This window comes from Plecotus auritus (genome assembly GCF_963455305.1).
Source record: "Plecotus auritus genome assembly, chromosome: 1".
Taxonomy (NCBI): domain Eukaryota; kingdom Metazoa; phylum Chordata; class Mammalia; order Chiroptera; family Vespertilionidae; genus Plecotus; species Plecotus auritus.
Window position 1 is genome coordinate 74927665 of NC_137770.1, and position 23497 is coordinate 74951161.

At 44.7% G+C, this 23497-nt stretch overlaps 1 protein-coding gene across 3 annotated transcripts in view; it reads left to right on the top strand.

Moving 5' to 3' along the window:
- RASGRP1 (RAS guanyl releasing protein 1) overlaps positions 1 to 23497 on the top strand; it is an 83327-nt gene that overhangs the window by 46317 nt on the left and 13513 nt on the right. For 2 of the 3 annotated variants that reach the window (XM_080648339.1, XM_080648338.1), the window contains exons 4-16: positions 3980 to 4042; positions 4924 to 5055; positions 6905 to 7058; positions 10157 to 10330; positions 11459 to 11575; positions 13987 to 14262; positions 15859 to 15939; positions 17184 to 17288; positions 18077 to 18186; positions 18853 to 18997; positions 19698 to 19734; positions 20805 to 20957; positions 22646 to 23031. In XM_080648339.1, the coding sequence (XP_080504465.1) occupies positions 3980 to 4042; positions 4924 to 5055; positions 6905 to 7058; positions 10157 to 10330; positions 11459 to 11575; positions 13987 to 14262; positions 15859 to 15939; positions 17184 to 17288; positions 18077 to 18186; positions 18853 to 18997; positions 19698 to 19734; positions 20805 to 20957; positions 22646 to 23031 (1933 nt within the window). The remainder of the gene's footprint in view (positions 1 to 3979; positions 4043 to 4923; positions 5056 to 6904; positions 7059 to 10156; positions 10331 to 11458; positions 11576 to 13986; positions 14263 to 15858; positions 15940 to 17183; positions 17289 to 18076; positions 18187 to 18852; positions 18998 to 19697; positions 19735 to 20804; positions 20958 to 22645; positions 23032 to 23497) is intronic. The other variant, XM_080648340.1, reaches the window with a different exon arrangement.

The following is a 23497-nucleotide window of genomic DNA, read 5'->3' on the forward strand; positions in this document are numbered from 1 at the left end:
AATAAATATTTATTGTTCAGATTATTACAGGTGTTCCTCTTTTTCCCCCATAGTTCCCCTCCACCTGATTTTCCACCCCACACCATGCCCTTACCCCCCGCCACTGTCTTCATCCATAGGTGTAAGATTTTTGTCCAATCTCTTCCCGCACCCCTCACACCCCCTTCCCCCTGAGAATTGTCAGTCCACACCCTTTCTATGTCCCTGATTCTATTATATTCATCAGTCCATTCTGTTCATCAAATTTTTTATTCACTTGATTTTTAGATTCACTTGTTGGTAGGTATGTATTTGTTGTCCATAATTTTTATCTTTACCTTTTTCTTCTTCTTCCTCTTCTTAAAGAACACCCTTCAGCATTTCATATAATCCTGGTTTGGTGGTGATGAACTCCTTTAGCTTTTTGTTGTTTGTGAAGCTCTTTATCTGACCTTCAACTCTGAATGATAGCTTTGCTGGGTAGAATAATCTTGGTTATAGGTTCTTGCTATTCATCACTTTGAATATTTCTTGCCACTCCCTTCTGGCCTGCATAGTTTCTGTTGAGAAATCAGCTGACAGTCATATGGGTACTCCCTTGTAGGTAACTAACTGTTTTTCTCTTGCTGCTTTTAATATTCTCTCTTTGTCTTTTGCCCTTGGCATTTTAATTATGATGTGTCTTGGTATGGTCCTCTTTGGATTCCTCTTGTTTGGTGTTCTCTGCGCTTCCTGGACTTGTAAGTCTATTTCTTTCACCAGGTAGGCAAAGTATTCTGTCATTATTTCTTCTAATAGGTTTTCAATATTTTGCTCTCTCTCTTCTTCTGGCACCCCAATAATTCGGATGTTGGTACACTTGATGTTGTCCCAGAGGCTCCTTACACTATCTTCATATTTTTGGATTCTTTTTTCTTTTTTTTTTTTTCTGGTTGGGTATTTTTTGTTTCCTCATATTTCAGATCTTTGGTTTGATTCTTGGGGTCCTTTGATCTACAGTTGAATTTCTGTATATTCTTTATTTCAGACAGTGTATGCTTAATTTCTGACTGGTCCTTTTCCATTATTTTGGCATTCTCATTAAGATCGTTAAAGGTCTCACTAAGTTCCTCAGAGGTTTTTAGAAGATTCTTGAGTAACCTTATAAATGTGGTTCTGAACTCTATGTCATCCAGTAGTTTGCTTTCCTCCATTTCTTTCATTTGTGACATGTTTCTTTGACTTTGCATTTTGGCTGCTTCCCTGTATTGATGGAGTGGTTTTCTGTGGTAGGTGACCAGTGGTTCAGCCTATCACCTGAGGTAGACACTCTTGGTGCACCCCCTTTGTGGGCTGAGTGCAAAGTCTTGGTGTAGTTAAGCCTTGATTGCTGTTGGTACACTGGGAGGAATTGACCTCCAGGCCAATTGGCTGTGAGGACCCGCTGTGTCTATAATGGAAGAACTGCTGTGCTGGAGACACGCTTATGGGACAGGACTTGCTTCAGTGGGGCTTTGGTGCTCACTGAGTCTGCCTCTTGAATGTGTCACTTATGGATGTGAGTAGCTGAAATCTAGTGTTGTCTCACACTGACCACTAGATACACTAGCTTCTGGATCTCCAATGGGGTGCAGGTCAGCTACTGTCTGAGGCCACCCAGCAGGCACTACAGCGAGAACTATAGTTTTCTCCTATTTGCTTGGGGTTTGGAGGTTTTGGAGCTGTCTGACCAGAGCTGCAGTTTGTTAGGGCAGACCATTTATATGCAAAAGCTGCTGCTTGGAGCTTGGGTAGGTTTGTAGATTGTGCGGGGCGGGGTCTCAGGGAGTCACTAGGCTAGGGGGCGGCAAACAGCGATGGCTGTCAGTCAGCCGTCTCTGCGTCTCCATGTTTCCAAGTCCCCGCGTCCCATGCCCCAGCGCAGTAAATAATGATTGCTGCATGCACCTCTGCAAGAAAGTCACCCTCACTTTCTGACCCGATGGTAGACAGTCCAGCTTCTCTCCGTAGGAGTTTGGGTCCCCAGCGTCTCCCCAGAAACTGGAGTTCGGAGTAATCGGGAGCTTGTCTCCCTTCAGGTTGAAAAAAGCAGCACACCCAGCCACCAGCTCGATTCACGCGCCTTCATACTTAGCTTTTCAGTGCTTGTGCACATCTCAATGCTCTTTTCTCTTTCCTTCTAGTTGTAGAACTTCCACTCAGCCAGCTTTCCCATGGTTCTGGGTGATAGATGTTTTGTCTTTTAGTTGTAGTTTTGAACTTGTTGTGCGAGGCAGCAGTTTAGGTGTTTACCTATGCCGCCATCTTGGTTCCTCCACAAGTCATATTCTTTCTATAAGTCTCACATGTTCCACCAAATATTTTTAAGGGGCCTTGAAAATTTTTTTGTTAATTTGGAAAAATGCTAATTAAATACTCCCAATGGTTTTAAACAATTATGAATTTTACATTTTAGTTTATTTTTAAAGACTTCAGAGGCTTCCCTGAATTCGAAATAGTTTTTATAACTCTAGTAGATTAAAGTTATAAACAGGAAAGCTAACATTATCTTAGATGTGCCTAAGCAATGCATAAACTTAATAAGATTTCAAGTTAAAACCACAATTAATTATATATTCCCAATTGGAGTTTCTATGCTATCATTCTAATATACTCTTAAACTGTATAGGCATATAAAATCTCAAAATGCACAGATGCCTTCCTAATAAAAACATCAATAATATGATTTGGGCTGTCTTTTATTTTGCTGTAGTTAACTCTGAGTTTTGCAGGGGGTACAGTATGCACTCCCACTGAAGGAAGGCCACTCCTGTCCTGGTTATTTGAGATCTCTGCTGGCTTCTCCCTGGTTTCATCTCAAGGGCCTGGCTGCAGATGAGACCTGTATTGCAGTTATTATGGCACAATTTTTAGATGAGAAAGAGGGCAGAGTCTTGCAGGGCACACAGCCTACATGGCCTGCTTGCTCATTCCGTTTGTGGAAGATGGTAGGGCCTGCCCAGGTTCATCACTGAATTGGATTTTGCATTTCTTTTAAGTCAATATTCTTTCCATCTAAGCTCTAGAGCAGCAATTTTCAACCAATGTGCTTCAAGACTTTTTAAAGCATACAATACCTAACTATTTAGTTAAGCCAACTAACTATTTAGTTTAGTTGGCTTCTGTTTCCTTAGATTGTCAAACAAACAAACAAACAAACAAAAAATGACAACAGCCAACACAACGATAATTGTCCAGTGTGAATGAATTAAAATTATACCTTTTTATTTGTCAAATTTGCAAAAAATATATTTCTTGGTGTACTGCAGAATTTTAGTAATCAGTTAATGTGTACCATGGGATGAAAAAGGTTGACAATCACTGCTCTTCAACATGTGAACTTGATGGAATCTGCTATTCTTTCATATTCTTAGGATGGCACCATTTCATGGAATATTCCAGATGGTATGGATCCTTAACATGTCTCTGATTGTATTTTGGCTTTATTCACATTATTCACATGGCTTTGTCCAACTTGTCATCCAACTTACAAGGTCAACCTACTAACATCCTCTAGGCATATATTGTCATTTTCCTATTATTGTCATGACACTATATCTGAATACTCATTCCTTCCCCCTCTTCTCTAATTCACTGCACAAATTGTTTATCAGTTACTCGAAGCATTGTCAAAGATGAGAAGGGGCTGCTCTCTTTAACTGGTCTCATTGGACTCCTGGTCTCCTGGTCTCGGGAAGGAGGTCATTGCCCTTCTGGCACTTCTTATAGTCACCTGTGCAGAGCTTTCCCCGCCATGGACTTCCTAGCTCTACTTCTGCAGAGGAGACGCTGTGGCCTCCTTCCACCGCCATTTCAGCGTGAGCACACACCAAGATGGTTTTTATCTGTGGCTGGAGAGATAAGAAAACATTTTCATTTGAAATTTATTTTGGGAGGGGGTTGGTTCTAGCAAACACTTCCACAGATGAGAAGCTGTTTGGTTGCTGTAGCAGAAGCTCCATTTGCCTTAACCACAGCCCACATATAAGGATGCCTGGGCCAAGAAGTCACCAGGGCTGTGCCTGAAGATCTGCTACTTTGTAAGGTAAGGATTCTGCCATGCATTTGGGTCTCTGTGGCCTGGGGTGAAAGGAATGACTGCAGTAAGGTGATCTAGTTCTTCCTCGTGCCCCTGGCTTCCCCTTCCTGACCGTCTTTCTGCGGATCACCTCTGGGCAGCCTGAGAGGGCAGGCGGTACTGGAAATGGAGCACAGCCCGTTTTCTCAGTCTCATAGTATTTTGGTATCAAACGACATGGGGAGAGGTTATCTTGTTTGTTTTTAGTCTGAATCATAAAAGTAATATAGCTCATATCAATGCATTTTGAAAATACAGAAAAGAATATAACTATAGTAATAATCTCTCATATCCAATTACCTGTTTTGGCATTTTTTCTTTGTCTTTTTTCCAAGCAGATTTTTTAATCATAGTTGCAATTTAAAAACATATAAAGTTTTCTATCCTATTGTTCTCACTTAACTTTAACATCATTAAAAGTGTCTTTAGTCATGAAAAACTTTTATAACTATTATTTTTAATGGCCATATAATAGTCTGAGACCTGATGAAGTGTAATTTACACATGCATGCCCATCTTGGGACCTTCGGCTTGTCTGTAGTTGTCTTATTTATGCTTATCTCTGATGCGCATGGCTGTGCCTAGACCTGCCATGGCTGTGAGACACCTTATCCTATCCAAGCCTCCAACACGAGGAGGGGCAGACAGCTATGGACAGGTGGTTTTCTTCCCTCCCCACTCCCCCGCCCCCACTCATTATGTTCTATGTTAAGAATATATACTCCATGTTCCCAGGAATATAGAAGGGCAAACCCACCTGTCTTTTTGTCAGTCCTCTTTGAGGGAAGGACCCACCAAAGTGACCCTTGCCTTCCGTTTTGGCTTGTGTTCTAACCCCCGCCGTGCAGGTATTGGATAACGGAATTCTGGACCATGTTCAAAATGGATGCCAGCTTGACAAACACCATGGAGGAGTTTCAGGAGCTGGTGAAGGCTAGTGGGGAGGAGTTACACTGCCGCCTGATCGACACAACTCAAATGTGAGTGCCAGGGTGTGGAGGCATCTCTGTTCCGCTGGCCTGGACGCCCGGCTGTGGCTGCGGCTCTGCCGCTGCAAGAGGCCCCTCAGATAGGCAGGTTCAAACCACCTCACCAAGGTGAAAAGCTTGACATTTGACAAGCAAGCAGAGCCGCCCTGGTGATAAAGCTGTAGGTGACTAATACGAGCAGAAACAAGGTAAGACCCAGTCAAAAAGAAATCAGGTAGCAAGACAGTGACTAAAACGTGCCCAGGTTGTGAGAAACTGAAAGTACAGTGACTACATGCACTCCGGACGGCAGCTAATGCCTGAGGCCCCTGAACTTGAAAATAGGGAAGGGACTGCTGACAATGTATTGAACAGAGGGCATCTAGCCTGTGGAGTCTGTGAAAGACACGTGGACTTCGAGAGCTGGGAGAGATTGCAGGGATATTTCCCATTACTTCTTGGATTTCTTATTTATGAGGTCAGCCCACTCTGGAAATACTGCAGGGGATGGTGCACAGATTGCATACTAAAATTTTCAGAGTGGCCACTTTATTTCACAATAGTGCAGATCCATAGAATATAGAATTCTGGAACTGAAAGGAATTCTAGAGATCGTTTCATCCAGCATCCCAGGAAACAGACTCAGCAAGGTTGTGTGGCTCGTCTGGGGTCACACAGCATGCTAAGCTAGTTGCCCGACACACGCTCAGTGCACTGGGTCATAGCTGTGCAGAAATGTAAACGTCACATGTCATAGTCCCCAATAAATCAATTTGTCACTTTTGAGTTGTATTGTTCTAAGTAGAGGTACAATTTGTGAATTGTACCTCTACTTAGAACAATACAACTCAAAAGATACAAGAGATTTTCAATTTCCTCATTTTAAAGATGCAGAACCTAGGCCCCAGGGCACTTCTCAAACCTTAATCTCCTTGTCCCAATATACTGCCTGTGTGACTTTCCTCTACCAATATCTCCCAATCTGTTCTTTAAAGGAATTAGTCAGTGAGATATAGCCTGACCTGATACATTTGAGAAATGGTGAGTTAAACTTGCAAAATTTGCAGTGCATCTCAGAGTCTGTAATATGCTCATTGGACAATAGGCTGCAGAATTTGTAGCATGTCCCAAACTCATTTGACGACAGAGCCCTCTGTAGAGAGACAAGGTTCTCAGAAATACCAGTTTGGGAAACACACATCTGCAACCTGCTACCTTGCAAACGGCTTTTTCCCTTTGCTTCCTTAGTGTAGGAAACAAGCTGAATCAGACACACATGGGTTGGTTACAAGAAAATGGGGCGGCGGGGGGTGGTGGGGGGAGGGAGCTCTAGGCTCTCTTGGGGACATCAGCTGGGAAGTGGAGGGAAATGCCAGCAGTCACTCAAAGTGTTCCTCCCCATGACCCCTGCAGCAGGACATCTCCTCACCATGGTTCTCTGTGCCCTTCCAGCATGAAAACTACCCACCCATCTTAAGATTTCCAACCAGTTAGAGTCCCTATGACCCTTATGAGAACGATGGAGCACTGAGTAGTCATGGAGAGAGAAGGCCTGCATGCCGGGACTGAAGACCAGGAAACTGGAGCCAATGCTTGAACCCTATTTCCCACGGCCTTAAACACCGTTTCCCCAGTTCCCATGTGCATTCTAAAGGTTCACAGGAAACCAGCCAGGCTTCCTAGTTGCTGCCATAGAAAAAGTTGATTTGGGAAAACTCTGTTGATGCGTTGTTTTGGCCAAGGAAAGTGAGCTAATTGTTCTTTGTATATTCTCGTGCAAAACTGGACTGACTTGTATTCAAAGGCAATTTTGATGTATTCTTTTCCCCCATCTTCTCTCTTTCACGTTTATCCACAAAAGCAATGCCCGTGACTGGTCCAGGAAACTTACTCAAAGGATAAAATCGAACACCAGCAAGAAACGGAAAGTCTCCCTGCTCTTTGACCACCTGGAACCAGAAGAGCTGTCGGAGCACCTCACCTACCTGGAGTTCAAGTCCTTCCGGAGGATCTCCGTATGTACCCAAGGGGCAGGAGAAAGCTCCCCTGGGGCATTTCTGCAGAGAAATACAGCAGCCTGTTCACCTCCTAACCCCCAAGGCCCTCAGTGCTGGTGGGCCTTCCCATTAGACTTTGTACCATCCAGAGAACCAGTGCTCTGAATTCCTGGGCGATCCCTCCCCCTCCATCCTCCATGCCCACCCTACCCCCAAGTGACAGTACAGTGGGCATACATGTATACGTGTGTACATACACACACACACACTTTTTAACCCTGTGTGTCATTAGGTTGCCAGAAATTTTATTGTTTCATTTTCCTCCCCCTAAAATGGAGATATCCTCTAAGACTTTGAGTTCATTCTAGGGTAGGTCTGAATGGCTGTGGGGCATGCCAAAATAAAGTAGATGTTACTGGTCCAGCCCAGAATATACCTAAATCCATGAAGTGGTGCTGACAAGGCCCAGCCGTCACTTATGATTCTAGAGATAAACTTTGCTGACCCAAACTTGCTCCTTAAATCTCCATACATGATGCCAAAGAACACTGGTGCCACACGAGACATCTTGACTACACGGCAGGTGCCAGCAGACCCTCACTGACCAATATGCTTTCCTGGGGAACGGCACCTTCAGCCCTGCCCCACCCAAAAATGGTCTTGAGCTTTGCTCTAAAAATAGAGACTGCCTCATTGCTGGATTCGTTTCTTAGAGTGACAGAGTGACCCGGGTTTCCCAGATGAGGGGATGGAGGCCCAGAGGGGTGGCTCGACAAGGTCACACAGCTTATTAGATTAAGAGCTGGGGCTAGAATTACATGCCTGTCTTGGTCACTCAGCACCAACTTACTGAGCCTGGTTCTATTTGTTGTTGTTTTTTGCATGTTTCTTTTTTAATCCTCACCTAAGGATATTTTTTCTATTGATTTTTATAGAGAGGGGAGGGGCAGGGAAGAGAACAAGAGAAACATCCATGCGAGAGAGACACATCATTGGTTGCCTCCTGCACACACCCCAATCGGGACCAGAGATAGAGCCTGCAACCGAGGTACATGCCCTTGACCGGAATGGAACCCAGGACCCTTCAATCCGTGGGCTGACACTCTAACCACACTAGCCAAACCCACTAGGTAGAGCCCGTTCTACTTGAAAGGAGTCTTACAGCCAGGTGACCGAGGTTATTTCATCTTTCTCCCATAATATTGACATATGCTTTTACAGAGCGGTTTGCCCAGCCAGCAAGGAACCTCCCAGCTCCCTTTTGGAAATTAGTCTCCCAGCGTGACTCTGCACTGGCCCCAGCCCCCTCACAGCACCCCTGACAGAACCAGGGGACTTGCTGGGAGGCCCCACTTGGGGAGTTTCCATTTGGCAGTGCCTTCCTGTCACGGGAGGGACGCTGAAAGGAGCCATTCTCAGACTGGAAAGTGAGAACCCCGTGCAGAGCAGGGACGCTAAGCCAGTGCTCCCAAGGGTGCGGCAGTGCTGTTTGCAGAGGAGCACAGCATTTGGGACCTTCCTGGCTTTTGAGTGGTGCAGCCCCTCAGAGAAGACAGCTGCCTGGGGGCTTTGTTCTTCCTACACAGCTCTAAGCAGTTTCCCAACCAGCAGTTTCCCCTCCGACATGGGACCAGAGGGAGATGTCTCCCTGCTGTGAACTGATGGCATTTGATATTTCCTGTTTATTGTAAAACCTGGTGTGAGGAGGGTTATTACTGGGATAATTCTTTTAAAAAACAAGTAAATTTGGTGTTATATTTATAGTGGGAGGAATATATAAATGAATTCACTGGAATGAGTCACGGGAATTTCCTGTTAGAACCAGTAAGATTTTTGCTTTGTGTATGTCTCCTAAGGAGTAGTTTTGGTCCTACTCAGAGTTTTCGCCCTGAGTCATCACAGCACAGTGAAATAGGGCTCTGCTCATTTGCATTTATTTTATTTAGGTTGTTTCTCATCAGTGTACTCCTAGTCAGGCAGGACTAATATATACTGAAGTGACCCCCAGCTCCTCCCGCACAATCCCAGTGGCCCAACAAAGCAAAAGTGTATCTTTCACTCACACGACGTATGTAACATGGGTCGTTCAGGGACCCAGATGCGGAAGGCTTCATCTTTACACAGCTTCTGCAACTGTGGGCCGGCAGCATGGCGGATCGTTCAGTGGCTCTTACACCTTTCCCTCAAAAGTCCCGTCGCTTCCACTCACATGCTGCTGGCCCAACTGTGAATCTACGGTGAGCAGCGCCAAACATCCAGAGGAGCACCAGAGCAGGCAGGCACCACCTCCCGTTGGTTATCCTACTGAGCAGGATTGTTTGGGACCAGGACACGATAGCTACAGTCACCGCTTCTACAGCGGTCTCCGGCACCTCTGTTCCACATGTGCTGTTTGTCAGCCACAGTCAGTGCTGTTGTCCAGTTGGGAAACTATGGTCATGGAATTAGCTAACCAGGTTTCATGTACCCAACTCACTTGGCCTCTGTTCAAGTTCAAATTCAATTCAGGCGGGTTTGTTTCAGCATGAAGGTAATAATTATCCTATTAGCACCACCTCACATTGATGTAGCACTTGGAAAAGTTAAAGTGATTTCATACCTTATCATGTTTAATCTTCATAACAATTTCATGTGCTAGATAGAGCAGATGTTATCATCCCATTCTTAAGGTAAGAAAACAGCTGGTGGGGAGGGAGAGAGGGAGGGAGGGAGGGAGTAAGGAGAGAGGAAGGAGATGGAGAACAGGGAGGAGAAAGTCTTGTGAATTCCTTTTTTCCCTTAACTTCAGCAGTAGAGGTGGGATTAGTCCTGAGATTTTTCTTCTCTTCTTTAGAATTTAGAAGTACCAGGATCTACCCAAATACAGTATTTGAATTAACTCCTGTGTTGGATGAATTAGTACACATCCATGTATGCCTAATGACTTTTGGTGTAGAGACCATGCTGTGGTTAGATTTCCTTCCCACCATTTTTGTCAGCCAAGTACAGGACATACAGGAGAGGTGGGCTCCTCCATCCCACAACAGGTCCGAGCCATCAACTGGACAGAGGTGACATGCCCCTCAGATGCCTCAGAACACCAGAGCAGCAGTCCTGATGGGGTTCTTTTCCCACAGTTCTCAGACTATCAGAATTACGTGGTGAACAGCTGTGTGAAGGAGAACCCCACCATGGAGCGGTCCATAGCCCTGTGCAACGGCATCTCCCAGTGGGTGCAGCTGATGGTGCTCAGCCGCCCCACCCCGCAGCTCCGAGCTGAAGTCTTCATTAAGTTCATCCAGGTGGCTCAGGTGAGTGGCGGAGTCAGTGTGGCCTGGGCTGAGGTGAACTTTCCCCTCCTCCAGCAGCCAAGTTTTCCCCTCCTGAGCCACAGTGGGGTTAGTGTCCTTGAACTGTCCTGAGGTCTAGATATGGCAACTTTTCTGGTTCCCACACAAGGGCACTATGGAGAGGACCATCTCGGGGCTCGGGATTCCATTTTAGATCTGTGTAGATATTTCACATTTCTTAGAAGGTGCTTACCAGCCTCCATGGTCTTCTCAAATCTGGCCCATATGACAAAGGAAAGGGCAAGTCCAAGTTTTCCTGGGGCTGGAGTTGTCTTAGGTCTTCAAGCCCACACTGTTAAATGTCTGAGCTGAGTATTTGAGGGGCAGCATATTAATAATTTGATAAGAGGAAACGGTACACTAAGTCCTCACTTAATGCCATCAATAGGTACTCTGATGAATAATGAAACCAGTTTTAATAGATTAATATAAATAAATTTATTTAATAGGCTAATTGACATGGCATTTCATCAACATAATAATGAAGTGATGTTGATTGAAATGGTGTTATTCAAGGACCTACAGTTCTATGAACACGTATTTAAAATTCCCCAGAGATTCTAGCTTCTTTGTCCCAATTACTGACCAATATAGGCACTGGCACTTTGTCCTAAAAAATAAAACAGGTTAACTCAGTGCGAAAGGTATATAGGGATTATGCTTATTTGTCCAGTACTAGATGGTCCAGTGTTCTCAAAGTTTGGTACATGGACTGCCTGCTCTGATATTAACTAATGGGATATTAAAGCACAGACCCCTAAGCTCAACCCCAGATCCAGTCAATCAGAAAATCTGGACTTGGGTCCAGAAATCTTTGGTGCTAACAAACAAGTACTTTGGGTGATTCTTAGAAACCACTGATCTAGGTGGTCCAGGACCAGCACAAAGGGAGGGAGACGTGATGCCTTGCCAGACTTGGGATCTCCTGGTCCGGATTAAGCCTAAGGGGAGAACGGAACAGGAAACTGCAGCACCTGGTTGCTAGTGCTCAACAATGTAAGGAAGATGAGGCCCAGAGACGAGGGCGGCCTCTGAGCTCGAATGTAACAGGCATGTTCAGTGACTGTTCTCACCTGTTTTGTGTCACAGAAGCTCCACCAACTACAGAACTTCAATACTTTGATGGCTGTGATAGGTGGCCTGTGTCACAGCTCCATCTCCAGGCTCAAGGAGACAAGCTCACACGTCCCCCACGAAATCAACAAGGTCAGTGCTACTGTCTCTTCTGAAGCCTCAGCACATTCCTGGGACAGCGCCCTTTCCTCCTTCAGGGGGTAACCCAGGAAGAAGCATTTGCCAACCACACCATCCCCTCAACCGGGCAAAATACCAAGGAGGCAAACCCCAAGGAAACCCACGGAGTGGGGATGTCAGATCAGAAAGTGCCTGTGATTCAGTCTCCCTGTCGCTGCCAGTGTCCCTGCTGGTCAGGTGAAATATGTGCCTCCTTCCCAGGCTTATATGCCACTGAATGTTCATTTTGTAGATAATCCTCACCAGAGGATTTTTTCCATTGATTTTGAGAGTGGGAGGGGGAGAAACAAAGAAAGAGAAACATCAATGTGAGACATCCTGATTGGTTGCCTCCTGCACATGCCCAACCAGGGCTGGAATCAAACCCAGGACCCTTCAGTCTGAGGGCCCACACTATCCACTGAGCCAAACCGGCTAGGGCTCAGTTATTTTCTTTAATACTGACTCCCTTGCCCAGAATATTTTCCCCAAAGGACCAGTGGTTCCGTCTGAATGTCAAGTACACTTATATAGGGACACATTGAAACCCTGGCTCTCCAGATGCCTTGGAGTGAAATTCTGGATAAATTTTCCCAGATAATTGGAAATGAGCTTTTCAGGTGCCATTTTGTAATAGTGTTTCATTGAGGAATATTTTTCTCAAGTGTCCAATGCATTTTCCTACATTCTTAGATTTTACAGGATCAACATTAATCCTTCATAAGGCTGTTACAAATATAAGCCATGATGGTATACTGAAGGTATCAGTGCAGCTGTGTGGTATGAATTAGATAATGACTGCTCTTTGAGCATTTTCATCTATTTAAGAGGGCCAACCCTCCCTTCCTAACCCCAAATCTCACTCCTCCCAAGATGGCGCAGAGACTCTCTTCTTAGGGAGAGACATCTGTGCCTCGTGGCCTCATCTGTTTTCCTAGGTGTTCAGCTTCCTTTTGGGGGTCTCCAGTTAATCACCCCTGCTCTCATAACACTTGGCTATGAGGACGCTGACTCATCCCTCCCAATAAGTCTGGTCATCTCGTAATTCCCTAAGAGTTCTGCTGAGACCAGCCCATGTCTCAGAGGTGACAGAGGAAAACCACAGAGACTAACATGCCTTCATGTCATTTCATTTATAAGATACAAGCTCACTCCTCTTCCCCACACCAGTGCTTCCTGTCTGTGGCTGGTGGCTCCTCAGGGTGGTCTGCATAATCAGTTAAGTCCAGCTTAAAGCACGTGTCCCCCAGAAGTTTACTTCACCTTCCAAGGAGAACAAAAATATATTATTTTGCTGTTAGTCTGTCATCTGTGAGCACCATCCCTACTCACACGTCCCTGCACTGTTTGCTAGAGACGTGTGAGGAGGAGGGCTTGCCAGCTCAGTGGCTGAGGGAGGCTAATACAGAACCTCGGGCTCTTCACTGGAGAGAAATGGTACTACTTAGGCCACAATTTTATTAAAAGAATCTGTGGCACAGTGTTTAAAAAGGTAATTTTGTGTTGTAACATGGTTGGCAGACAGTCGACTTCCTGTCTTTGCTTCTGAGAAAGCTGGTCAGCACAAGTGGGGAACGAGGTTCTGTGAACGGCTGGCTGACCTGCGCCAGGCGTGTCAGAAAAGAACCCCAGGTCGGCTGCTGCCTTTTGTGCTGGTGAGCAGCTCTGCCCCTTCCAGGGTGAGGGAGGGGTGGGTCCTCGGCCTCATCCTCCGCCTGTCCTTTCCTGGGAATTGGTCTGGTCTATTCGGTCTCTCCGGGTCAGAGTTTCAGTGGGCAGATGGAATGTCACCTGCTTCCCAAACAAAGGCCCATGGTGAGAGTCACTGAGAGAAGGCCCAGAGTGCAGCATGAAGGGTAAACTGCGCAGGAGACCGAGGCTCTGGTACCTTCCCCAGGCCAGCAGCACTGTCAGCACGTCCAGCATCACATTCCAAATGTTAAACAATGTCCTTCTGGTCTAGAAGGTCTCAGAAGACACTGGGGAAAGGAAATGTGTGGCTTAGGGACAGAGGTCAGAGGGACACATTAGTCTCTGTCTACTCTTGTACCTTTTTGACTTTCATATCAGGTGTTTATGTATTTTTTAAAAGAAAAATTTTCAGTGTAAAAGCAATAAATAAGACCTCACTTAAAGTTTTCCAGTTATGTTGTATAATCAACTAAAGCACACCTGTGTTTGTAAGTACTCTCTGAGCCTTTTGACATAAGCTGGAGTTTTAATTGGGGATCATGATCTGCACCTTTTAGATGAATCACCCCTTCCCGACAGATAAGGGGTGGGGTGCAATCATGGTAGATGCTGAAAGCAGACAAGGTGGCTACTGCAGACAATACAACCTGCCTGGCAGGTGCAGTGATGGGGTCTCCTCTTCCACTTTTTAGGTCCTGGGTGAGATGACTGAGCTGCTGTCCTCCTGCAGAAACTATGACAACTACCGGCGAGCCTATGGGGAGTGCACCCACTTCAAGATCCCCATCCTGGGGGTGCACCTCAAGGACCTCATCTCCCTATATGAAGCCATGCCCGACTACCTAGAGGATGGGAAGGTGAACGTCCACAAGCTGCTGGCCCTTTACAATCATATCAATGAACTGGTCCAGCTGCAAGAGGTGGCCCCACCCTTGGAGGCCAACAAGGATTTGGTGCACCTGCTGACGGTGAGGCTCACCTGGGAGACGATGACTAAGCACTGTGTGTGTGCCAGGCATCACTCTCTGCACCTTACCAAATATTAGCCCAGTTAATCCTCAAACTAGGATGTAGATACTATTATCCTTTTTATGGATGGGGATATGGAGGCACAAAGACATAATTTCCCAGAGGACCAGACATTAATAAGCAGCAGAGCCTGGATTCAGACCCAGGAGGTAGGACCCTAGCGGCTGTCCTCTAAAGCAGCATGCCTTTCTGACTCCTGGAAATGTTCCCCTCTTCCTGCAAAAACAGTCAGTCCTCAAGCTCTCTGGGAGGAGCTGAGAGCAAATCAGGACAGGCTTAGTAAGAGATAGGGACTAAAACAGGTTCATTATTTGATTCCTGTTCCTGGAAGTGTTCGAGCTAAGGGGAGGCAAACACTGGTGCAAGGACCAGGATCTGCACTTCAGGTGCAGGGGGAGAGCAGATGAATTCCCTTCCAGCCCAGCGGCTCTGTAGCTCACCAGCTGTGTGACTGTGGGCACCTAACTCTAAATCCTGTCTCCTCCTCTGTAAAATCAGGATTATTCTGTGAGATGACTTCTAACTTCTTTGAGTTCTAAAATTATACAATTTTTAATGTGCTTTTTTGGCAGAATGGAATAATTATAGCCTCTTCCTACCTCACAGGATGATTCCAATGGGGCCCTGAGCTTTGCATCCAGCTAGTGTTCAATCCTAGCCTTTTCTCTAATGGCCAGGTGACCTTGGTCTTGGCCTTAGACGTCATCTGTGGAAAGATGTACAGAATCCTAACTTTGGGGGAATCACAAATCCTGTAATGAAAACTGAATGTTCTTCTCAGAAGAAAAGATACATAATCCAAGTATTTTTGAGCTCTGCACCTCCTGAAGCCCATCCATGGACTGTAGGATCAGAATAAGATTATTTGTAAGACCTTTCTCCTCTAAAATGTTCAAGCTCTACTAAATATGGAATTTATTAACTCTGAATATGGTTTAATAATACCATTATTTAAACTGGGTTCTGGTGCAAGAACCAAATTTTTTAAAAAATATATTTTATTGATTTTTTTACAGAGAGGAAGGAAGAGGGATAGAGAGTTAGAAACATCGATGAGAGAGAAACATCGATCAGCTGCCTCCTGCACACCCCCTACTGGGTACGTGCCCGCAACCAAGGTACATGCCCTTGACCGGAATCGAACCTGGGACCTTTCAGTCCGCAGGCTGACGCTCTATCCACTGAGCCAAACCGGTTTTGGCAAGAACCAAATTTTAATAGTATCTGACCACACAAATTATCCTTTCAGATTATCTGTCTGCTTTGGGGAAGAACAAGTGAGGTGTGGACCATTTGACCACACAGGACCTAAATTCTACATAAAGGCTTACAGATTAAATTGTCATTTAAATGAGGGCATCTTGAGACTTGTCCAAAATTTAAAAACATTTAACAAAGAAGAATTAATGCTTGCCCCATTGCCTTACTGTGAATTTTAAAAACAAACTACTGAGAGCCTAGAAGAGTAAACCACTGGAGAGGAAGAACCAAGAAATACAACATCCTAGCAGTTAATCATTGTCTTTGGTCCACAGTTATCCCTCGATCTCTATTACACTGAGGATGAAATCTACGAGCTCTCCTACGCCAGGGAACCAAGGAACCACAAAGCCCCCGTGAGTTTTCCTATTACGATTCTTGCAGGTAACAGGATCAGCCTTTTAGTTCAGTTTTATAAGAGTATTGTGTGCCTCCCTTGTGCCCCAACCTGTGCTAGGCATAGAGAAAGCTTCCACATGTGTGAGGAACAGTTCCTGACCAAATAGTCTTCTTGAAGGGTTAACTAATGTGAACAGTAAATAACTAAATACCGTAAGAGCATCAGATTGCATGGTGGATTGGCCAGTGTGTTGCAGATTAGAGATGGGAGAGAATATTGTGGGACAGAGGGCCCTCTCCCTCCTATGTATTATAAAGTGGCCCCGCATCAGTTTCCCTCCTGTGATTTGTTGGTAAGAATGTGAGCAATATGCGGACTACCAGAAGCTAACTTCAGAGGATTTCCAGCTTGGTAGACAGAAAAGCCCCATCATTCTGCAGTCATCTGGGTCAGAAAGAGCAGTCTACTAAGTTTTTTGACCCCCTGTGCCAAGACCTCCAACAGCACAGAGCTATTGCTGCACAGTCCGAACATAACAGGTTATCTGACCCTGCCTCTCCTACAGACACATTTAATTATTCATCTTCCTTCTGAATGTCCAGTAACTCCCCACAGTGGTACTCTTCCCTGAGTACCACTTCCAAAAACAAGTGGCACTCAAGGAAAGATTTGCCCCCACAGAAGAAATTCAGCTTACCTGTGGCTAAATTTCATTGCATCTATACAGAAGATCAAGTTCTAGCTTCCTATCATAATTAACAATGTTCACTGAAAATACCTGATTCCCTTTTCAGAATGTTAGAAGGCATTTCAATGGAAAGGGTACCTTCTCCTGTTTTTAGAAGAGCTTTTAATTTGGGCCAAGTCTTAAATACTTAAGAGTGGATTCCATCTCAGCTTTTCTAGGCCTCAGATTTTTTTATGCACCTTCCTGCCTTTTAGCAGTTTTCCTCCTCATCCTATCTCTGTTAGGTAGCTAGTAGAGAACAGAGAAATTTAAGTGATCCACTTTACTGTTGATAGTTTAAATGGAGATGACATATGTGAGGAGTGTATTGTAAATAGTAAAACATAATGCTTGTGTAAGCCAAAGTTACTGTTCTAACTTTCAGTATGTGGGCGCTCTGCTCCTTGCCACAGGCATAGTTGGGGGTCGTCCGCAGCTGGCAGGTGGTTGCAGCCTCAGGTAGCAGGAGAGGAAGGAGCTGTAGATTATACTGCATTATAGTCATAGGGATCTCTTTGATTATTTCATTTCAGCCACTAACACCTTCAAAGCCACCAGTAGTAGTGGACTGGGCCTCTGGAGTATCTCCCAAACCTGACCCAAAGACTATAAGCAAGCACGTCCAGCGGATGGTGGATGTAAGTACAGCTTTCACCAGACAAAAGCAAGACACTGCCTGGCTTCGTTTTGTATGTGGGGGTAAGGGGAGGGGGCGCAGTGGTAGAAACACAAGGTGAGAAACTGGAAACTCGTTCCTGTGAGCCCAGGGACAACTTGCTTCTCACACTGTGGCTGCAGAACAGCTCAGAAGTCACATCATGCCAACACACTTTGGCCTTATGTGGGTGGAGGTGAGCCTCCTCTTAAAGACCTAGCAGGAGAGAATACATTTAAAGTTTGTCTGTTGATTTGGAGGCAGGAAGGTGTTGGGAAAGGTTTGAGTAAAAGATGAGAATCTAAAACTGAAAATCTTGGCACCTGTTTGAGTGCACTGTGCTAAATGCTAAGGGGCAGAACATTCAGTTCATATTTCTACATTTTCCCCTATGGACCATTCCAGCAAAACAACAGAAAGCCAGAGAGTGACAGGACAATGAGTAACTGAGGATTAAGAGGGGAGGGAGCCCTTCCAATTGCGCTACAGCTTCACAGAGGAAGTGCCATCTGAGCTGAGCAAGGGCAGAGCGAGGGAGAACACCCCGTACAGTGAGCACGCACACTGGCCAGGGTGGCGGCATAACTGCTGTGCTAATGTATCGAAAGCCCCTGGCCACCCTCCAGTGGTGACCCACGCTTCTTTGCAGGAGCTTCACGAGCATTTCTTCATCCCTGTCCCTCAGAGGGGGAGGAGAGGCTCCTACCAGCCGCCCCAGCCCCTTTGTCACTTGCCTGAGGAGTGATAACCAAAGAAACTCCTTTTTCACAGTCTGTCTTCAAGAACTATGATCATGACCAAGATGGATACATTTCTCAGGAAGAATTTGAAAAAATTGCTGCGAGTTTTCCGTTTTCCTTCTGTGTGATGGACAAAGACAGGTGAGTTTCTGTATGGGAATGTGGCTGTGAGCCCTTCAGTAAAAGTAGTCTGTGTATCACTAAAAGAACTTACAAACTTGGATGTGTCGCTGCTATGATTACTTAATGAATATTCAGGCTAAGAGAGCAATCATCAAATGAATGCCTGCCTATCTGGCTTTGGATTGGACCACAAGCAATCATGAAGCCAATTTAGTAATAGTCAACTACAAATTTTAAATAGTCTCCTTGTTTTGTCCTTACAGATCATGAAAAACTATTAATAATCTGCATATTTACTTTTCATAAGATTACATACGTTCTATCTTGGTTCTCTATATAAAATCAAATATATGGTTTGTGGGTTCAAGTTAGGTATTATTACTGTCTGAAGTCAGAAACTGCAGCAAAAGGTATTTCTCTCCCTATACACACAATTTCCATAATTTTTTTTAAGTCCTGTAGATAGTGGTTAAATTAGCTGGGAAAACCTAGGTTAGCCAAAGAACAACTCCATAAAAGTGAGTAATGCTGTCTCCACTACTTATTACAAACTATTCATGTATGATTAAAAGGACGGCTCATGGCGGTAATCATCAGGTAATACATAATGTACTTCCACTCAAGGATGAAAAAGTGAGTTCTCCCTCTCTCCCCCTCACATCCTGGTCTGTCGTTTGCTGGCAGGGAAGGCCTCATCAGCCGGGATGAGATCACGGCCTACTTCATGAGGGCCAGCTCCATCTACTCCAAGCTGGGTCTGGGCTTTCCTCACAACTTCCAAGAGACAACCTACCTGAAGCCTACTTTCTGTGACAACTGTGCTGGATTTGTAAGTTGTCCTTAGAGTGCTTCAGGGTTGAACTTGGGGAGGGGTACAAGACAGGTTAAATGACTAAGCCACACACAGACCTCATAGCCCTTATCAGCTCATCCCAGCTTAGAGCCTAAGCAAACACCTAGAATCATCTAGTTGTCAAATGCATTTATGTGCATTCATCTTTTCCCATTCCTTCCTGATTTATTTTTCCCTCTGGTACAGGGCCTTAGATAAATGATAAGTATTAAATTTGGGATATATATTTTTAAGTATTATATATTCCTATGTTATTCTAAATGTTAAGAAAAAACATCCTCACCCCTCCCTACTTCCAAGGGAATTACCTTTAAGAAGTCATCTGAGCTCTGCCCATCTTCTGTCCCACCCCTGACCAACAGTTTCCCCCAAACCCAGTCCCTGACCTGGGGGTTCTATAGACTTGTTCTTAGTTTGGGATCCTGATATGATTCCGCTTCTGGCCTAGAGAAGTCCTGACTCATAAATGCTGTGAGCTTCTTGAGAACATTTGTCTGATCAGCACAAACTCTTCCAGTTTTTAATTTAAGGTCAGGAGGGACAATACATAAGAGAGAAATGAGTTTCCCTCCCTCTTGAGGTAGGAAGTAGAATGAAGGAAAATCAAGAGTGATGTCAATGCCTAGCCTCCTACCAGATGAGTGACGTGTGGTGCATTCTGTCTCTTGTCTCGTAGCTCTGGGGAGTGATCAAACAAGGATATCGATGTAAAGGTAAGGCTCAGCTTTGTCGACTGCATTGTTTTCCCTGGTCTTAGGTATTTTCCTATAAAGATTGTTTGTTCATAGTAGTTGTCCATTCAGTCCACAACTTCTGAGCATAGCCTCATTCTCAGATTGGCTTCCCTAGAGGAACCCTCGAGAGTGACCGCCACCATACAGAAGAGAAGAGTGCCTGGGTGACCAGTTATGCAGCTTCCCTTGTAAGAGCCTCTCTCTGCATTGGAAATAAGGGTGGCTGCTAGGAGGTTATGCTCCCATATAACCCTGAAGAGGCGGATCCCCAGTGAAAGGCAAAGAATCACTTTTGGAACAGAAGTGATTACCAAAGCCTTTGTCAGCTTTCCTTTGATTAATAGATACCTCCTTGTGACTAGAAAAATTCAGGAGTAAAGGAAAAGAGATGTTTTCATGAAAGGAAGGAAGGATAAGACCTAACAGCTGGGAGCCTCTAGAGCAGTGGTTCTCAACCTTCCTAATGCCGTGACCCTTTAATACAGTTCCTCATGTTGTGGTGACCCCCAACCATAAAATTATTTTCGTTGCTACTTCATAACTGTAATTTTGCTACTGTTATGAATCGTAATGTAAATATCTGTGTTTTCCGAGATCCTGCCTATCTTAGGCTCTACAGCAGCGGTTCTCAACCTGTGGGTCACCTAAGACCATCAGAAAACACAGATATTTACATTACGATTCATTAACAGTAGCAAAATTACAGTTATGAAGTAGCAACGAAAATAATTTTATGGTTGGGGGTCACCACAGCATGAGGAACCGTATTAAAGGGTCGTGGCATTAGGAAGGTTGAGAACCACTGCTCTAGAGGGTCTCCTTAGAGTAGGCAGTATGTGTGGGATAATCAAGACACCACCTCTTCCCTCCACGGCAACAGGGGCCGCTTCCTCGACTTGTGGTAAGGGCTACAACAGGACTGACCAAGCGAGAATGCTGGGTTCACTAGGTGTCCTCACTCCAGAAGATAGGGCAGGCATATGTGACAAGAGGGCCCAGAGAAAAAAGCGATGTGTGCTGACTTTCTGACTGGGGTGTCTTGTCCACAGACTGCGGGATGAACTGCCACAAACAATGCAAAGATCTGGTTGTGTTCGAGTGCAAGAAGCGAGCTAAGAACTCAGCAGCTCTTACAGACAATAGCACCTCTGTGGGGCCAACGTTCAAACTCTGCTCATTGGGAGCCAAAGATCTGCTCCATGGTAAGGTGGCATTGGGAACATCTATCTTGGAAAGTGAAATGGGAAGGATGAAGTTTTCAGGGAGGAAAGATTACCTTTATCCTTCTCTTTCTTTTCTTTTTGTAAATATATTTTATTTTAGAAAGAGAAAAACATCAATGATGAGAATCACTGATTGGCTGCCTCCTGCAAGCCCCACACTGGGGATCGAGCCCGCAACCCTGGCATGTGCCCTGACCGGGAACTGAACTATGACCTCCTGATTCATAGGTCGAAGCTCAACCACTGAGCCATGCCATCCTTCTCTTTCTTAATAGAAACCAGCACGAATACCATTATGGAAGACATGCCTGTATATTATGTACCCTATATTTTAAGAGTTACATCATCTTTGGGCACAATTGCCATATAAAATGAAAATTTTCATGCAGAGAATAACACAGAGGTCTGTCTGGGGTCTCAGCGTGAAGTCTGGAAAAAGGCTGTACCTTTTTATACTTACCTTACTCCTCCAAAACAGACAGTGAAATTATTTTAGAGTAAACATAACAATTTAACAACAATTAAATAACAGTATAATTAACATAACAATTAAATAACAGTATAATTATGAGCTTTATTTGGGTAAATATTTAATGTTAATTTAAATTATGTTCCCCTAGAGAAAAATTAAACTAGGTTGGATCCTTAAAAGTATTACAAGTATTTCTAGTATTACAATTGTTGATTTAGATTACAAATGCTAAGTAGAAAACTCTCATTGTCCAGAGCCATTTTAGTTTACCAATCCAATGTCTTAGCTGGAAAATTTGCTAATAGAAAAGCATATTTTAAAATTACTGCTGAGTCTTTGCAAAGCAGTAAACATAGATGATCTGCTGCCTATCTTAAAGCCTACCACCCATCTCAAATTCATCTGTTCCTACTCTACATCTCCAGGAACTTACTTGGTTAATATCTAGGCTGGGTCCTGGATAAGGCTGTTGGTTCGAAGAAGAAAACCAGAATGACTCCTCTCTCCTTTTCTAATCATATCAAAGGAGGGCAATATATTTGCTAGAACTTCCCTATCACAGTTAAGCTGTGCCTATTGTACAAATTTGCAAATAGGTGCCACAGAGAATTCCTAGCAGCTAATCAAGGCCATCTGTATCAAGACCAAAACCTGAGTGCTGACAGCTCCCAAATCCCAGGGTCTACTGAAGATATTTATGAAACATGACAGCCCTGAGGCAGGGGCTTCAGTTTTCCCTCTAGGCCAGTGGTCGGCAAACTCATTAGTCAACAGAGCCAAATATCAACAGTACAACGATTGAAATTTCTTTTGAGAGCCAAATTTGTTAAACTTAAACTTCTTCTAACACCACTTCTTCAAAATAGACTCGCCCAGGCCGTGGTATTTTGTGGAAGAGCCACACTCAAGGGGCCAAAGAGCCGCATGTGGCTCGCGAGCCGCAGTTTGCACCACGGCTCTAGGCAACCTTTGTGCAAATACAAAAAAGATGCTCTTTCCTCAGGGTGAATGCAGCCTAATACCAGCAGCCACAGCTTGGCCAGCAAAGTCCCTGAATTTCAGTCCCCTTCACCCCCTAAATTGGGTGCCTAAAAATGAGCCCATTTGGGCCTATGGGCTTTCTGAAACTAATGTATCAATATGAGTCTCTGCTTTTCTGAACTAGAGTACTAACACGTCTCGTGTCTTCCTACAGCACCTGAGGACGGACCTTTTCCATTCCCTAATGGGGAGGCTGTGGAACAAAGTGAAGAAAGTAAAGATCGGACCATCATGCTCATGGGAGTGTCCTCACAGAAGATTTCTGTTCGGCTGAAGAGGACTGTCGCCCACAAGGCCACCCAGACCGAAGCACTGCCTTGGATGGGCAACGAGGGCCCTTCTGGTCCTTTTGCGCTATCTTCCCCAAGGAAGACAGCCCAGGACACTCTGTACGTGCATCCTAGTCCTACATCTCCATGCCCCAGCCCAGTCTTGGTCAGAAAGCGGGCTTTTGTCAAGTGGGAGAATAAAGACTCCTTCATGAAATCAAAGGAGGAACTCCGCCACCTCAGACTCCCATCTTACCAAGAACTGGAACAGGTACCTTTTCCTTTGTTTTCAGACTCTGAAAGAAATGGGGCTAAACCAGGGAAGGGAGTGTAAACTGAAGATTAAGTCCAGGTTGATTACTAGCAGATTAAAACAAGTAAAGAGATCCTGGCTTTCTCTCAAAGAAACAAGTGGGGGCACTGAGTCACACTACATGACTACAACAGGATATATACAGGGCTCCCTATTGCCAAGGAAGTGCCAGGGCCCAAACTGTCCACAGTATGCTCCAAAACAACTACTGATCAGTTTTACAGTGCTGACTCCACACCCCTTTTCTACATGGGATTTAAAGTGAACTTGCCCAAGTCCTCCTTCCTTATAATTTTTACTCTATTCATCAATGTTATGTTTGGGGACCTTTATGGTTACCTAGGCATCTTCCTAAAAGAAGGTAGGTGATCAGTGTGCTACAAAAAAAAAAAAAAAAAAAAAAAAAAGTGTATTATAACTCACC